Source organism: Budorcas taxicolor, chromosome 23 (genome assembly GCF_023091745.1).
Source record: "Budorcas taxicolor isolate Tak-1 chromosome 23, Takin1.1, whole genome shotgun sequence".
Taxonomy (NCBI): Eukaryota; Metazoa; Chordata; class Mammalia; order Artiodactyla; family Bovidae; genus Budorcas; species Budorcas taxicolor.
This window is the reverse complement of record NC_068932.1, coordinates 5,265,902-5,280,913: the sequence shown is the minus strand read 5'-3', so window position 1 is coordinate 5,280,913 and position 15,012 is coordinate 5,265,902. Positions and strand designations below refer to the sequence as shown.

The 15,012-nt window shown below is 35.9% G+C and overlaps 1 protein-coding gene across 1 annotated transcript in view; it reads right to left on the bottom strand.

Annotated features, from left to right (window-relative positions):
• The window catches only part of PCDH15 (protocadherin related 15), an 898,514-nt gene that overhangs the window by 381,333 nt on the left and 502,169 nt on the right, over positions 1–15,012 (bottom strand). Inside the window, exons 11-12 of the mRNA XM_052660663.1 lie at positions 11,207–11,413; positions 3,365–3,385 (exon numbers count right to left, since the gene is read on the bottom strand). Of these exons, the coding sequence (XP_052516623.1) occupies positions 3,365–3,385; positions 11,207–11,413 (228 nt within the window). The remainder of the gene's footprint in view (positions 1–3,364; positions 3,386–11,206; positions 11,414–15,012) is intronic.

Genomic DNA, 15,012 nt, shown 5'->3' with positions numbered 1-15,012 from the left:
TTATTTAATATCAATATTTTCCAGAACTTCACTGGACTTGAGAAATAAGAAATAAACATAAGAAAAGGAAGCTGAAGCCCAGAATTTTAGCTGTAGAATTTTACAACTACTTCATTTGTAGAAATAAACTGCACACATGCATATTATTGTTATGTTCTCATGTTTAATGTAAATTAGAAATAAAATTGGTTATGTATAATTCATTATAAATATTATGCTTGTTCTTTCTTATTTTAATGTAAATATTCTCCAGAGGGAAACATAATATTTATTTTGATTAAAATATTTCTGATGATTAAATTCAAATATTTGAATTGACACGTGTCTGATAAAAAGGTTTAGTAAAAAATGTTATATACATAAAATGAAAGTGATTGCAAAAGTTCAAAACACAGGTAATTAACTAGGCAGTGGAAATCCTTCTCAATCTTATTGCCATCTCTGAAAGATAACGTATTAATATCTGCAATTCAGAGAAAGAACAAAGACATAAAATGGGAAGGCTTGGATTGGTATCTGCATAGTGGAAAAGAAAGGAAGGTGCAGCAAACAAAAGGGGATTATTGAGAGAATGTGGACTATCAGGAAGGCTATAAAAAATAAGAACAAACAAGGAGGTAATGTGTTTCACAAATTATGGCAGCTTTAAAAATATTATGGTGTGAACGGTGGTTTAAAATCACAAGTTACTTTTCTATCAGATAACATCAAAGGCTGAGGGCAGAGTAGACAGTCCGGAATTGTTAAACATATTGTTGATTAAAAAAAATTAGAAACTCCCATTAAAAAAATCTCTATGTAGAAGTGAGAAAGTTGAAATGCACGCTGCTATATTAAAAGGTGTGCATAACTTGACCCACAGACACTTTATATCTACCTAAAGTTTCAATATGTGTATATTTCAAGTAACCTTGGAGTGAATAGTTTCATTTGAACCTGACATGTTATGTGTTTATAGTACCTCATTAGGAGATATTACTTAGCCATATCATGGCAGCTTTCTTGTCCACAATTTTGACATGAGGTCAGTGTGCTATATTTATCTTGGAATATTAAAAAAAAATGCTATAGAAAATAATTTTCCATTAATCCATTTATTATAAAATAATCAAAGTTGTTAACAGTTGGAAAAAGAGGCATCACACTGACATTATATTCTAGGGGACACTTCAGCTGGTTTCATTTCAGTGTCATAATCTCAGCAGCTCAGCATGGATAGGAAGCATGGCTGGAGTATTTGGTTAAATCAAATATGTTATTTAAAATTATTTTAAAAGGTAATTTGTAAAATGCACATTAAACATACGTTAAACCACATTTTGGGGATTCTTATTATATTTTAGAGCCAATTGTAATAAATTCAATTATTAATTTTAAATGATCACAAATTTTAGTTAGCATGCATTTTCAGTTAAAGGAAAACTCAATAAATACAAGTAAGTGCTCTTTTTTAGTGTTTACCTATCAAGGTAAAATCACTAGATTTTTAAATTCACATAGTTTTTTCTGTTCTCTGACTGTACTAACAATGATGCCTACAAATATAGCTTCTTTAACTCATATATTTACACTATAAATAATCTCAGTAGGGCAAGTTTTGCAAGATGATTTGCTCGCCAAATGTTTACTTCTTTTTGTTTATTCAAACCCGTCAGTCATTCTCTATTTCCTTTATAACTAACCCTCTCTCATTGTCTCTTCTTCGTTTCAACTGTAACCTCTGTTAGTAAATTTGTTAGATATATTCATTCACATACTCACCACATTTTAAGCAATTTTTATGTCAGGTGCTGTGATAATGCAATACTGTAATGAGTGCTGGGTTGTAAACTAGTGCATGTATGTGCGACTGTGGTATGATTGTGTCACAAACCACAGTATTTCATGTATTTATGAAAGCAACAAGATTTTCATCATCAAGTGCTTCCCATTTGAAGATAACATACACACCAGGACTTCATAAACAGGCTCTCTCATATTTGATAACAAGAAATACTAAAGAATTTTTGATAAGTTAATTGTCTCTATTTCAAGTGCTTTTATAATAACTAGCTAGAATACTAAAATAACATTTCCCAGAACTGCAGACTGTTTTATGTAAAAATATACATATAACATAATGCATAATGTTAACATTGTACATGGCATGTTACAGCTTATTCCAATCTGCCTTGCACAGTGAACTTTTGCTTAAAATGTAACTTTTGAAGCTAATTAATATTCAAAATAGTAACCTTTTAAAATCTATATATGTATGAAGCAGGCATAGATGCTATGGGTAAATGAGCCTTTAGCTGACAATCATCCAGTTGTCTCTCAAAGTTTAACACCTTAGATTCATTTGTAATGATAACCCTAGTTTCAGGTGTGGTATACAATGAATGTAAATGGAAGAGAATACTCTGCTTTATTATTCTGATAGGGACAGTGTAGGTTTTATGTAGTCCTTATCTCGATTAATTTATTTAAAGTAAATATTAGTTTTCTAGATCATAATATACACATAGGGCTGATTATTACAACAACTTTTTCCCAATAAACAGTAATATTATTTTACTCTAAAGTATACATTCCGTAGACACCAAAAGCACAATATATTAGTTTGTTGATTTGTGTATTATTTTCTGGGAGGGCAAAATAAACTCCAATATTTATTCACAGCACAAATAGAATTAATGCAAAAGTAAGCACATACACAAACACAAAGGTAAACTAACACATAAATGTAAAATTTAAAAATCCTACCACATAGAAGAAATATATTTAAATATGACAGTCTATTGGATTTAAAACTAATTTTTGGTTTCCAATGAGACTCAAAATATGATATAACAAATTCATGCACACACAAGATAATATGCATCCTCATATATATGCACATACCACATAGAGATACATATTTACATATATATATAATATATACATATATAAATATATATACATATATATAACTGCATGCTTATATGAATACATAATAATTATGAAGCATAGCAAGAAAATGACAAAAAAATTAATCTCATCTGTCAACTTGAATTAGTTGACAGTAGTTTTTTGTTTAAAGGGTTCAACCCTCACATTAGGATCTTTGAAAGAATATGATGAATTATTAATGGTTCATGAATTAAGACATAATAATAATTACATAATCTTTGAGTTTACATGCAGTTTGAATTCTACACAATTTCATACTACTATTACCAATAATATGTAAATAAGTTTAGATTGCATATATATCTTAATAATTTTAATCAATGATAAGTAATTGTCTAGTTTTTTTTTAGTAGAACAAAAAAGAACAAGGAAGTGAATCACAGCAATTAACAACAACAAAAAAAAACCCACAAAATTAACAACTAGTACCTACAGGAACACCACCCGGCAGAACCTATATGCAAATTAAACATTAAATGAAAAACTGTAAATGTAAATGACCACAAATATATATATATATACAAACAAGTATAACTAGTAAAAAGCCAACAAACCTCCAAACAAAAAACATTTTCCAGTTCATTTAAACTAACAGCTTTTTTGAAGGTGTATTTTTCCCTAATGTTTTGATACATCATAACATATGTATGATAGTATAGCAATATTTATAAACTATATATGCACATTATACCATTGAAAGTATAATGTGTTAAATTTCAAGGATACCTTTATTTTGAAACAGTAGCACTATATAGGGATGAAAATTGATTTGGAATTATAAATGGATCAATGCTTTTCTGAAAGCTAAAGCATAACCTCTATTGATTATTATTCTTTTTTTTTAATACCTAGAATTCAATAAGCAATTTTAGTGGTTCTGTCAAAGAAAACCTGCTGGTTCCAGACATGCCTCTTGTGCAGTACTTGCTTTATGTATATTCTGGACTATTATAAAACTATGAGGTAAGAATGGTTAAAAAAATCATAAATGTAATTCATATGTATATTACATACATACATAGATTTCATACATATATGTATATGTTGATATCTATATATCTATAAGAAGGAACATTAGCACAAATATTGTTGTCTACATTTTTTACACTTTTCATGTGACTTGAAATTCCTTCGGAGAAGGCAATGGCACCCCACTCCAGTACTCTTGCTTGGAAAATCCCATGGATGGAGACTGGTGGGCCACAGTCCATGGGGTCGCTAAGAGTCGGACACGACTCAGCGACTTCACTTCCACTTTTCACTTTCCACTTTCATGCATTGGAGAAGGAAATGGCAACTCACTCCAGTGTTCTTGCCTAGAGAATCCCAGGGATGGGGGAGCCTGGTGGGCTGCCGTCTCTGGGGTCGCACAGAGTCCAACACAACTGAAGCGACTTAGCAGCAGCAGCAAGATTCCTTCTGACTCAACATCTACATGCTAATAACACTACAAATCACCAATCTCTGCTACTAGTTCCTAAAATTTTGTCTTATTTTCTACTGAATTGAACAGATAAAACAACTTAATTTTTGGACAAACAGACCTAAGTCTGTTTCCTTCTTGGCATCTAGCCTGTGGCATAGCTGTGCTCAAGAAAACCAACTCCTGCAATGACCACTTCTCTTCATGCCTGATGCTTTATCTCCTTTCTTTTTGGTAATACCTGTATGAGGTGATGTGTCTTTGTTTTTATTCTTAAATCCTTTATCCCTATGCTGACTAAATTCACTAATATTGACATTCAAAAGCTGCTAGAATTTATCATGTAGTAAAATTCTTGCCTGCAAACTAAAAAGGCCTTTAAGTTTTCTTTTGTTAATATAGATCTTAAAATAGCCGAACAATAAATGTATTTTACTTTTGAGAAACAAAGAACACTTGGCTTGAGGGAAAACTCTGATTCAGAAGCACGTAAATTCATCTTCAAACATATCAATGACTAGTCTATAGATTTATACTGTGTATTGGCAAATGGAAGATATACAGAATAATGGCTTAGTTACAAGAATGCTGGTTTCAACTTAATGTGATAAAGAGCTTTCTAGGAATCAGTTGGCTAACCATGGAATGGGCCATGCTCTGAAACAGTTGATTCAACATCAGTAGAATTGTTGATACATATATCAAGATATTCTCATTCCTTTACTCATGCCTGGACTTACTAGTTCACTAAACAATTTCTAGAACATACTAAGTTCTGGGAACAGTGTAAGATCTTTAGGATACAAAAGTTATTAAGATTTATGATCTATCCTCAACGGATTTAAATTCAATGATGGAAAAAGACACATGCAATGATGTAAATAGAACTTCAGAGAAATTCACCAAAAAGAGATATGCAACTCAACAGAGAATCATAATCTAGAAAAGATTCTTAAGTGAGAGGATGTGTGCATGCTAAGTTGCTTCAGTCATGTCTGACTCTTGGTGACCCTATGGACTGTAGCCCACCAGGCTTTTTTCTGTCCATGGGACTCTCCAGGCAAGGATACTGGAGTGGATTGCAATGTCCTCCTCCAGGGAATCTTCCCAACCTAGGGGTCAAACCTACATCTCTTAAGTTTCCTGCACTGGCAGGCAGGGTCTTTACCACTAGTGCTACCTGGGAAGTCCCAAATGAGACAATGTCTGAGCTAAATTCCAAACACTGAGCATAAATTATCCAAACTAAGTTGTGTAATGGAAGATGAAAGATTTCAAAAAAGAAAAAGTAACAAACAAAAGGTAATTAGATACACAGCTGCTGCTGCTGCTAAGTCGCTTCAGTAGTGTCCGACTCTGTGCGACCCCATAGACGGTAGCCTACCAGGCTCCCCTGTCCCTGGGAATCTCCAGGCAAGAACACTGGAGTGGGTTGCCATTTCCTTCTCCAGTGCATGAAAGTGAAAGGGAAGTCGTTCAGTTGTGTCCGACTCTTCGCGACCCCATGGACTGCAGCCTACCAGGCTCCACCGCCCATGGGATTTTCCAGACAAGGGTACTGGAGTGGGGTGCCATTGCCTTCTCCGCAGATACACAGCAGTTTGGTGTAACTCAAGAAACTACAAGCAGTACTTCCCCGGTGGTCCAGTGGTTAAGAATCCACCTGCTAATGCAGAGGACACAGATTTGATCCCTAGTGCAGCAAGATCCCACATGTGAGGAGGCAACTAAACCGCTGTGCCACTACTAATGATCACGCCCTTCTGCCAAAATTTCTGAGCCTGCGTGTTGCAACTACTGAAGCCCACGTGCCTAAGAGCCTGTGCCCCACAACAAGATCACCCATCTTAATGAGAAGGGTTTCATGTACCACAACTAAACACTAGCCCTTGCTCGCTGCAACTAGAGAAAGCCTATGGGCAATAAGTAAGATCCAGTGCAGCCAAAAGTAAATGTAAATTTTAAAAATAAATAAATAAAAGAAACTATAAATATTTGCTAAATGTAAATAGATGGAAGCAAGACGTTTTAGAAAATGTTCAGATATCAAGTAACAGAAAGCCATGCACATGAGCTTGAAATTTCTTCTGCAAAGAATTTCATGCAGCAAAGTCATGAAAGCAGACTACACAGAGGTCTGCTATAGTCAGATTTGAACTTTGAATAAATAGCTGTAGTAGCTGAGTGAAAGATGGATCTGAGTAAGAATTAAAAAAATAGAAGATGAGGAGGCAATTTTAATAAAAGACAAATAGGCTGTAAGAGTGGAGAGAAAAGAGAGTCAGGAAATATTCAGAGGATGAAACAGGAAGATTTTAAAGACTTCTTAATTGTCTCAAAGTGAAAGTGAAAGTCGCTCAGTCGTGTCTGACTCTCCATGGAATTCTCCAGGCCAGAATACTGGAAGGGTAATTGTTCCCTTCTCCAGGGGATCTTCCCAACCTAGGGATCAAACCCCGGTCTCCTGCATTGCAGGCAGATTCTTTACCATCTGAACCACCTAGGAAGCCTAGGAATACTGAAGTGGGTAGCCTATCCCTTCTCTAGCAGATCTTCCTGACCCAGGAATCAAACCAGGGTCTTCTGCATTGCAGGCGGATTCTTCACCAGATGAGTTACCAGGGAAGCCCATAAGGTGATATATTTGCCGCTAAAAAGTAAAGGAATTCACTCTAGAAGTAAAATCTTTTCATCTAATATTTTATTCATTTAGTATTTTGTCTCAAGTAAATAGAAACCAAATACAGCTCCTATGTTTCAAGCTGGAGTGGCACAATGAAGTGGAAAATCATTCCTGAAGAAGGGACTTTAACAGGACATTTCACATAGTATAGGAAGTGGGATTAAACTATGTTTAATATTCTGTGGACTGAAGAGGATGGACCTAAATGAGAAATATGGCCAGAATTCCCAACGACTTACTTCATTCTCTGGTCTTAGTAGCCTGTTTATCATCCTCCAATTCCAGAATACTCCTTGTTTAAATTTTTCCTTTTCTCCCCACTATACACTGTTCTTCTGGAAAATTTTAGCCCACACTTATCTGTCCTACCATCTTGTTGGTTTCCAGGAGGGCAGGAAACGGAAAAGCAATTTGTGCCCAAATAGTCCAGGCAATGGCACCCCACTCCAGTACTCTTGCCTGGAAAACCCCATGGATGAAGGAGCCTGGTAGGCTGCAGTCCATGGGGTCGCTAAGAGTCGGCACGACTTGAGCGACTTCACTTTCACTTTTCACTTTCATGCATTGGAGAAGGAAATGGCAACCCACTCCAGTGTTCTTGCCTGGAGAATCCCAGGGACGGGGGAGCCTAGTGGGCTGCCATCTATGGGGTCGCACAGAGTCGGACACGACTGAAGCGACTTAGCAGTAGCAGACATTGTTTAAGTATTTGGCATGTCTATGAAACTTATTAGTTATGTTTCTCTTCATGTACGTGGCTTCATCTCAGGGAAATTTTCTCTTCCTCTCCATCATCGCCAGCTCCAAGTGAAGGAGCTGGCCAAGGCAGTAATGATTGCTATCTTTTTGGGTCATTGGTGTTTGAACAAAAGGCAGCAACTAGTGAATATAAGGCTCACATTATTATACAGCTATCACATGGAGGAACTACGAGTCAAGCCTAAGTTTATCTAACTCCAAAGCATAGACTCTAAAGAACTACAGTGTGCTGTCCCACCCCTTGGAAATGTCCGAGAGTATTTAGCAGGCTAACTGAATTGTAAGTCTCCAGAGCAGAATTCTAAGTAGTGTTTTCCAAAGGTTTCAGACCCAGGAGCCCTCTCTACCCTAACTCAGTAATAACTTGAAGTCCCACTATCCTTTCCAAAGTCCCTTTAACTCAATTTTAACATTTTCAATTTTAAAGTGAATGACAATCCAGGAAAGAATGTGTGCAAGCAAGCATAGGGCTTAGTACCCAACCACTAAATCATATAAACGCACCAAGAAACTACAAGTACGTAAATTTTGTTATTTAGGGAAAAACTAAAGCTACAATTTTTTCAGGATTTAACTTGTGTTTTTGTGTTCAAGTGTGAACACAAGTGCGACTTAAACTATTATGCTTCTAAACTGACTAGTCACTGCTTAAAATTATTATGCATTCAAAATAAAAAGAAAACAAGAAAAAAAATGCATACCAAAAGCTGTGGGGCATCACCAAGCCTAAAAATATATATTAGCTTAGCCTGGATAACACTTCTTAAGTTGGCTCTGTGAATTTTCTAGTGAGTGTTCACTAAATGACGTGAGACTCATGAAACATATTAAACTTTAGGAGAGCCCTAAACCCTCTCTGAACTGTGAGGTGAAACTGTGTATGTGTAAGCACTTTAACAGGAAGAGTTGAAAGCATTGGCAGCTGTTAACACAGTCAGACTACAGTCAGAATGTATAAAACTGAAAAGGCTATTGATTTTAATCAATAACTTCCTTTCCCATAGACCTTGGCTCAAGGTCTAACTCCACCATTTGCTAACTCTGTGATCAGAGTAAAGGCATTATTTAAGATTGTTTTAATTTCCCCTTCTGCAATATGTAAAATTGCACTATTATGTTTGCCATGAGATTTAAGGGAATTAATGCAAAATAAAGCATTTATTATATTTTCTGGCAGGTATTGCCCTTTCACGAGGCGAGGAACTAAAGAGCCTTTTGATGAGAGTGAAAGAAAAGAGTGAAAAATCTGGCTTAAAATTCAGCACTTAAAAAACTAAGATCATGGCCTCCGATCACATCACTTCATGGCAAATAGAAGGGGAAAAGGTGGAAGCAGTGACAGATTTTCTCTTCTTAGGCTCTAAAATCACTGCAGATGGTGATGGCAGGCATGAAATTAGAAGACAAGTGCTCTTGGAAGGAAAGCTATGACAAACCTAGACTATCTATTAAAAAACAAAGACATCACTTTGCAGACAGAGATCCATATAGTTAAAGCTATGGTCTTTCCAGTAGTCATGTACAGATGTGAGAGCTGAACCATAAAAAAAGGCAAAGCACAGAAGAATTGATGCTTTTGAACTGTGATATTGGAAAAGAGTCATGAGTCCCTTGGACTGCAAGAAGAGCACATCAGTCAATCCTAAAGGAAATCAACCCTGAATATTCATTGAAAGGGCTGATGCTGAAGCTCCAATACTTTGGCCACCTGATGAGAACAGCTGATACTGGAAAGGATCCTGATGCTGGGAACTATCAAAGGCAGAAGGAGAAGAGGGAGACAGAGGAGGAGATGATTGGATGACATCACTGATTCAATGGACATGAACTTGGGCAAACTCTAGATGGTGAAAGATAGAGAGCCCTGGCATGCTGCAGTTCATGGGGTGGCAAAGAGTTGTGCCTGACTTAGCACCTGAGCAACAACCACTGGCAGGTATTAAGAACTCAATGTGAGTTAGCTATTGTTAAAACAACCAATAAGGGAGATTGAGAAGGACAAGAAAGCTAGGATGAGAATAAAGAAAGCAGAGAAAGATATTAAGAATAAAATAAAACACTTAGGGAGAAGTTGAGTGCACACAAGAGATGTCACAGACTTTGCTAAGGGTTACAGTTTTGTTTTGTTTTGTTTTGTTTTCCCAGAAAGAGAAAAGAAATCTGGAAGTGCTCTTGTAATTTACTAAACTGTTGACAAAGTTCCCTGTTATGAGATTTTAGGGACATTCTAGACCTATGCTGTCCAATTAGCAACATGTAGTTATTCACATTTAAATAATTCAAATTAAACAAAATGCTAAAATTACATTTCAATCAAGTTACATTTCCAGAGCTCCATAGCAACACAGGGTTAGTGGCTACTGTGGTGGGCAGCATAGCTACAAAATATTTCCAGCATCACACAGTTTTATTAGATGCTATTGATGGGAGAAATTGCTAAGTTGGAATTTTTTAAGTTGCAAGTGACAGAAATGTATGTTAAAAAAAGATATGTTGGGTAATAATGTGGTAGGTTAGAGAATAAATGGAAAATCTTTAATAATTAGTATAAATCTGGGGACGTTGTAACCTAAAAAATGGGGACTCAGGAAGGACTCCTCTCTGTGTGTCTCTGTCAGACTTCATTCTCTCCCGTTGACAATGAGATTTCTCCATGATGTCAGCAAACTGGGCTACAAAGAGTACAGATTCCCACTTTAATACATGATGCCACAGTCTTCCAATTCCTTTTTTTTTTTTTTTTTTTTCCTTTCTACCTCTGGTTGGACTTAGATTGGACTGGTAAAGATTTTCTGTCCATTCTTTGTAGCAGTCGCTGTAGCGAAGGAGGTAAAATACTCTGATCTGTTCAGTTTGGACAATTTCCCACTGCTTTAGCAAGTGTCAGTACCAGAAAAACAGGGGACAATAATGCAGGGAGTGGAAGAGTGTTAGCATCACAACAGTCACTGGCAGCAGTGTGAGGCAGTCAGCTGCCCCAAAATGTGTTTTCTTTAGTAGCATAAATCTCAGAAAAGTCTCCCAAATTGCATCCCAGAGCTGCTTTCATGATTTTTTATTCTTATTGTATAATGCCATTATTTTTCCCCTATCAGTAATAATGTAGTTTTCAACACATGTTAATTGAAAAGATTGTTCTGGTACTTTAGCAAACTGCAAGTGAAACATTAATTTCCTTCTTTCTACTGAATATCTGTAAATTGAAAAAGAACAGTTGCTGAGTCAAACAGTATTTTCTTTTATCATAATCTTGATAGGGAATTGAGTTAAAACACTAAGATTTTCATTTATGCTGACTTTTTTATCTATTCTATAACTCATGCAATTATATCTTTATTATACATCCTACTGGCATACATATACCAAGAGATATGTTAACAAAATAAGAGCAAAAATCATATTTAACTTACATCTTCTATGTCCTTGTCCAGAGCTACAATTCTTAGAGGGGTGGTCAAATTCAGACTGTCAGAAATAGTTGCTCCCACTGGAGCAGATTCCAGAATATAGCCTTGATAACTAGGCATTGTGAAATATGGGCTCTGATTGTTTTCATCCAGTATTTCAATATGTAGACTGGCAAAAGTGGGAAGAGGATGACCATTGTCCTGTTCAGCCTAAAACAAAGTAAAAAAAAAGAAAAAAGATTAAAAGATTGAATGTTATGGACTCCTTTTAGAGTGCCATTTTTCATACTATATATATAAGGATTATGTTTTCAACTGGTATCATTACAGAAAGAACCGCTTTACAGTAAAAGAACCATTGGAAAATACGAGGAGATGGAAGTCCAGAGAGCCTTCATCAGTTTTTGCCTTCCTGTCCTCCAACCCAGTGTATATTTCAAAAAAAATAAAAAAAAGATATGACTGCAACGAACTTTCATTATCTGTCATTGTACATTACTAGGAGAAATAACAGTGCTTAAATAGTTAGAAGATCCAATCAGTCCATGCTAAAGGAGATCAGTCCTGGGTGTTCATTGGAAGGACTGATGTTGAAGCTGAAATCCAACACTTTGACCACCTCATGCAAAGAGTTGACTCATTGGGAAAAAACCCTAATGCTGGGAAGGATTGGGGGCAGGAGGGAAAGGAGACAAAAGAGGTTGAGATGGCTGGATGGCATCACCAACTCAATGGACATGGGTTTGGGTAGACTCTGGGAGTTGGTGATGGACAAGGAGGCCTGGCGTGCTGTGATTCATGGAGTCGCAAAGAGTCGGACACAACTGAGCGACTGAATTGAACTGAACTGAAATAATTAGAAAACCACGAAGTGAACACATTTGACTGAATTGCTGATAAAATATTTAAGTAAAAGACAGAGAAAAAGATTCATAACTCAGAAAACCTGTTGTTTTTATTTTTGTCTTTTTCATGTCTTATTCCTCACTAATAATTAAATCCTCAGATAATTCAAAATCTACATAAATTTAACAGATTAAGTCAACATTTGTTGCCCAAGGAAAGTCTTCAAAAAACCCTTATACAGGACATAGACAATTTAAATACAATATTTATTTTTAGTAGCAGTAGAAATTTAAATATTAGTTAACCATAAATATGCTATTCAGGTAAAATAAATGTTCCTGCATTGGGAACTTTTTTTTTTTTTTTTTTTAACTTTTTCAGCTATTAAGAAATTGACGACAATTTGTTTCCAATAAATTTTACTAGGTAATCTCCACACACATGTTATAAATGGGTGAACACCAACCTTTAACATCAGCTCTTGACATCCTGTTTTTTTTGTTTGTTTTCAAGCATCTTACTATATGTCTATCCGGATATTTTATAAGGGAAGAGTTTATCACAACTGACTTCTATAAAATCTTCTCAAAACTTTAGAAGTAATCATTGACATAGTTTAGTTGCATACATATACCAAGAGATGTGTTATATATATATATCAAAATAGATTCAAATTCTGTTATAATTTTTATTGATATGTTTCCTCCATTTTTGCAGTAGTTGTATCTTGAAACCATGTAAGAGTTGAAGTTAAATCTTTTCTTTTAAATCCTATAGTGCTTTCCTATGTAATACAGTGGCATTTGGCCATGAACGTTTATAAGCAGTTTGATACATATCTCTATTTAATATCAGGTCTCATTTTGTCTTTGTTCAGTCGCTCAGTCATGTCCTCTTTGCAACTCCATGGACTTCCGCACGCCAGGCTTCCCTGTCCTCGACATCCCCCTTATCTTCACCATTGAGCCTCTAGAAGATAATTTTCTCTTTTTTCTCTTGTAATTTACCAATTGTATTCATTGGAGGGCAGGTGACAAATCACAGGGATGCTTGGTAGTATCAGTAAGTTTGCACCAGGAAAAGTCATTTCACATTATTATTAGATATTTTAAATACATTTATGCTAATTATAACAATGAAATTATGATAATTAATAAACCCATAGTTAATCTTATATAAAGAATAGATTTAGAAGAAAAACTACTTTTCTTTGTTACCATTTTCATAACTATTTCAATATATTAGATTTCCTTTATAATGTTATGCAATTTATTTTCTGTATTTAAAGTTTCATCTGAGAGCAGATTGCCAGAATGTTTCTGGGCATAAAATGTTTATAAGCCCCTGCTCTGCATTAAAGACAATAGTACTGGAAATGTGCAACCTTTTATGTAACATTGTATCCTTCTCTCATAACCATATGTGTTCCTGACACCACCAGCCTAGATAAGTTCTTTCTGTATCCAGCTGTTGTGATTAATTTGTGCTGAGACTTGGATATTCTAGAAATTCCCCCTGTGACTTAGTGCAGGCTTTCTGGACACAGCTGACCAGGGTAAAAGGTACAGTCCCTGACTAGAAAATATCACCTTTCACTGTAGGAAACTAATTGGTCCATATGGGGTTCCAACTCAATGACCTTTATCTGATTGAAGAAGCAGGAAGTTCATACACACAAGTCATTTGGAACAAGAGGTTTTCTCTCTACTTTTATTGTGTTTCTAATTGTTCTGAAAGTCATTATGTTATATCCTGGACACACTAGTAATACTATGAAAAGTAACACATTTATAATTTGCCCCCTTTCTCTAATACAAATACACAATTTATGGATGGTGAGGGGAAAACAAAAAGCAAACTATATAATAATGAAAGATTTTATTTTATATTCAACTCAGATGCTGCTAATTTTTACTGCCAGCTGTGAAGGCAGGAAAACATCTATTATTTGCATAATGGAAACAAAATGATCCGACAAAAAGAGGAAAATTAGATCTATGGAGACAATTGATTTCCCCATATCTTTAAAAATAACGTATAAAGGCTCTTTCTGTTATTTCTCTAAGTTTAGTTTGCTGTTAATATGACTACTATTTTTGGATTTCTACTATATATTTTGCCCTCTTTGGGGTATTTCAGATGTGCCAACTAGGTTGCTGTCTCCAAAGTCCACATTCTTAATCTCTATATTATTTTGCCCCTCTAAATGTGAAAATATATACTTTCATGTTGATGAAAAAACCAAAAGGTTAGTTTTATGTTAAAGGCCACACCACATCTAAGTCCCATACAGAGTAGGGCCCAGACTCAGGTCTCCTGATTTATGAGAAGCTATAAAAGATGCTTACTCCTTGGAAGGAAAGTTATGACCAACCTAGATAGCATACTCGAAAGCAGAGACATTACTTTGCCGACAAAGGTCAAGGCTATGGTTTTTCCAGTAGTCATGTATGGATGTGAGAGTTGGATTGTGAAGAAAGCTGAGCACTGAAGAATTGATGCTTTTGAACTGTGGTGTTGGAGAAGACTCTTGAGAGTCCTTTGGACTGCAAGGAGATCCAACCAGTCCATTCTAAAGGAGATCAGTCCTGGGTGTTCTTTGGAAGGAATGATGCTAAAGCTGAAATCCAGTACTTTGGCTACCTCATGTGAAGTGTTGACTCATTGTAAAAGACTCTGATGCTGGGAGGGATTGGAGGCAGGAGGAGAAGGGGACAGCAGCGGATGAGATGGCTGGATGGCATCACCGACTCGATGGACGTGAGTCTGAGTGAACTCCGGGAGTTGGTGATGGACAGGGAGGCCTGGCGTGCTGCGATTCATGGGGTCGCAAAGAGTTGGACAAGACTGAGCGACTGAACTGAACTGAACTGAACTGGTGCATGATTATCTTAATTTGCAGAATGTAAATGAATATCCAAATGTAAGACTAATGGAAGGAGAGAAAGTTAATAGATACTCCA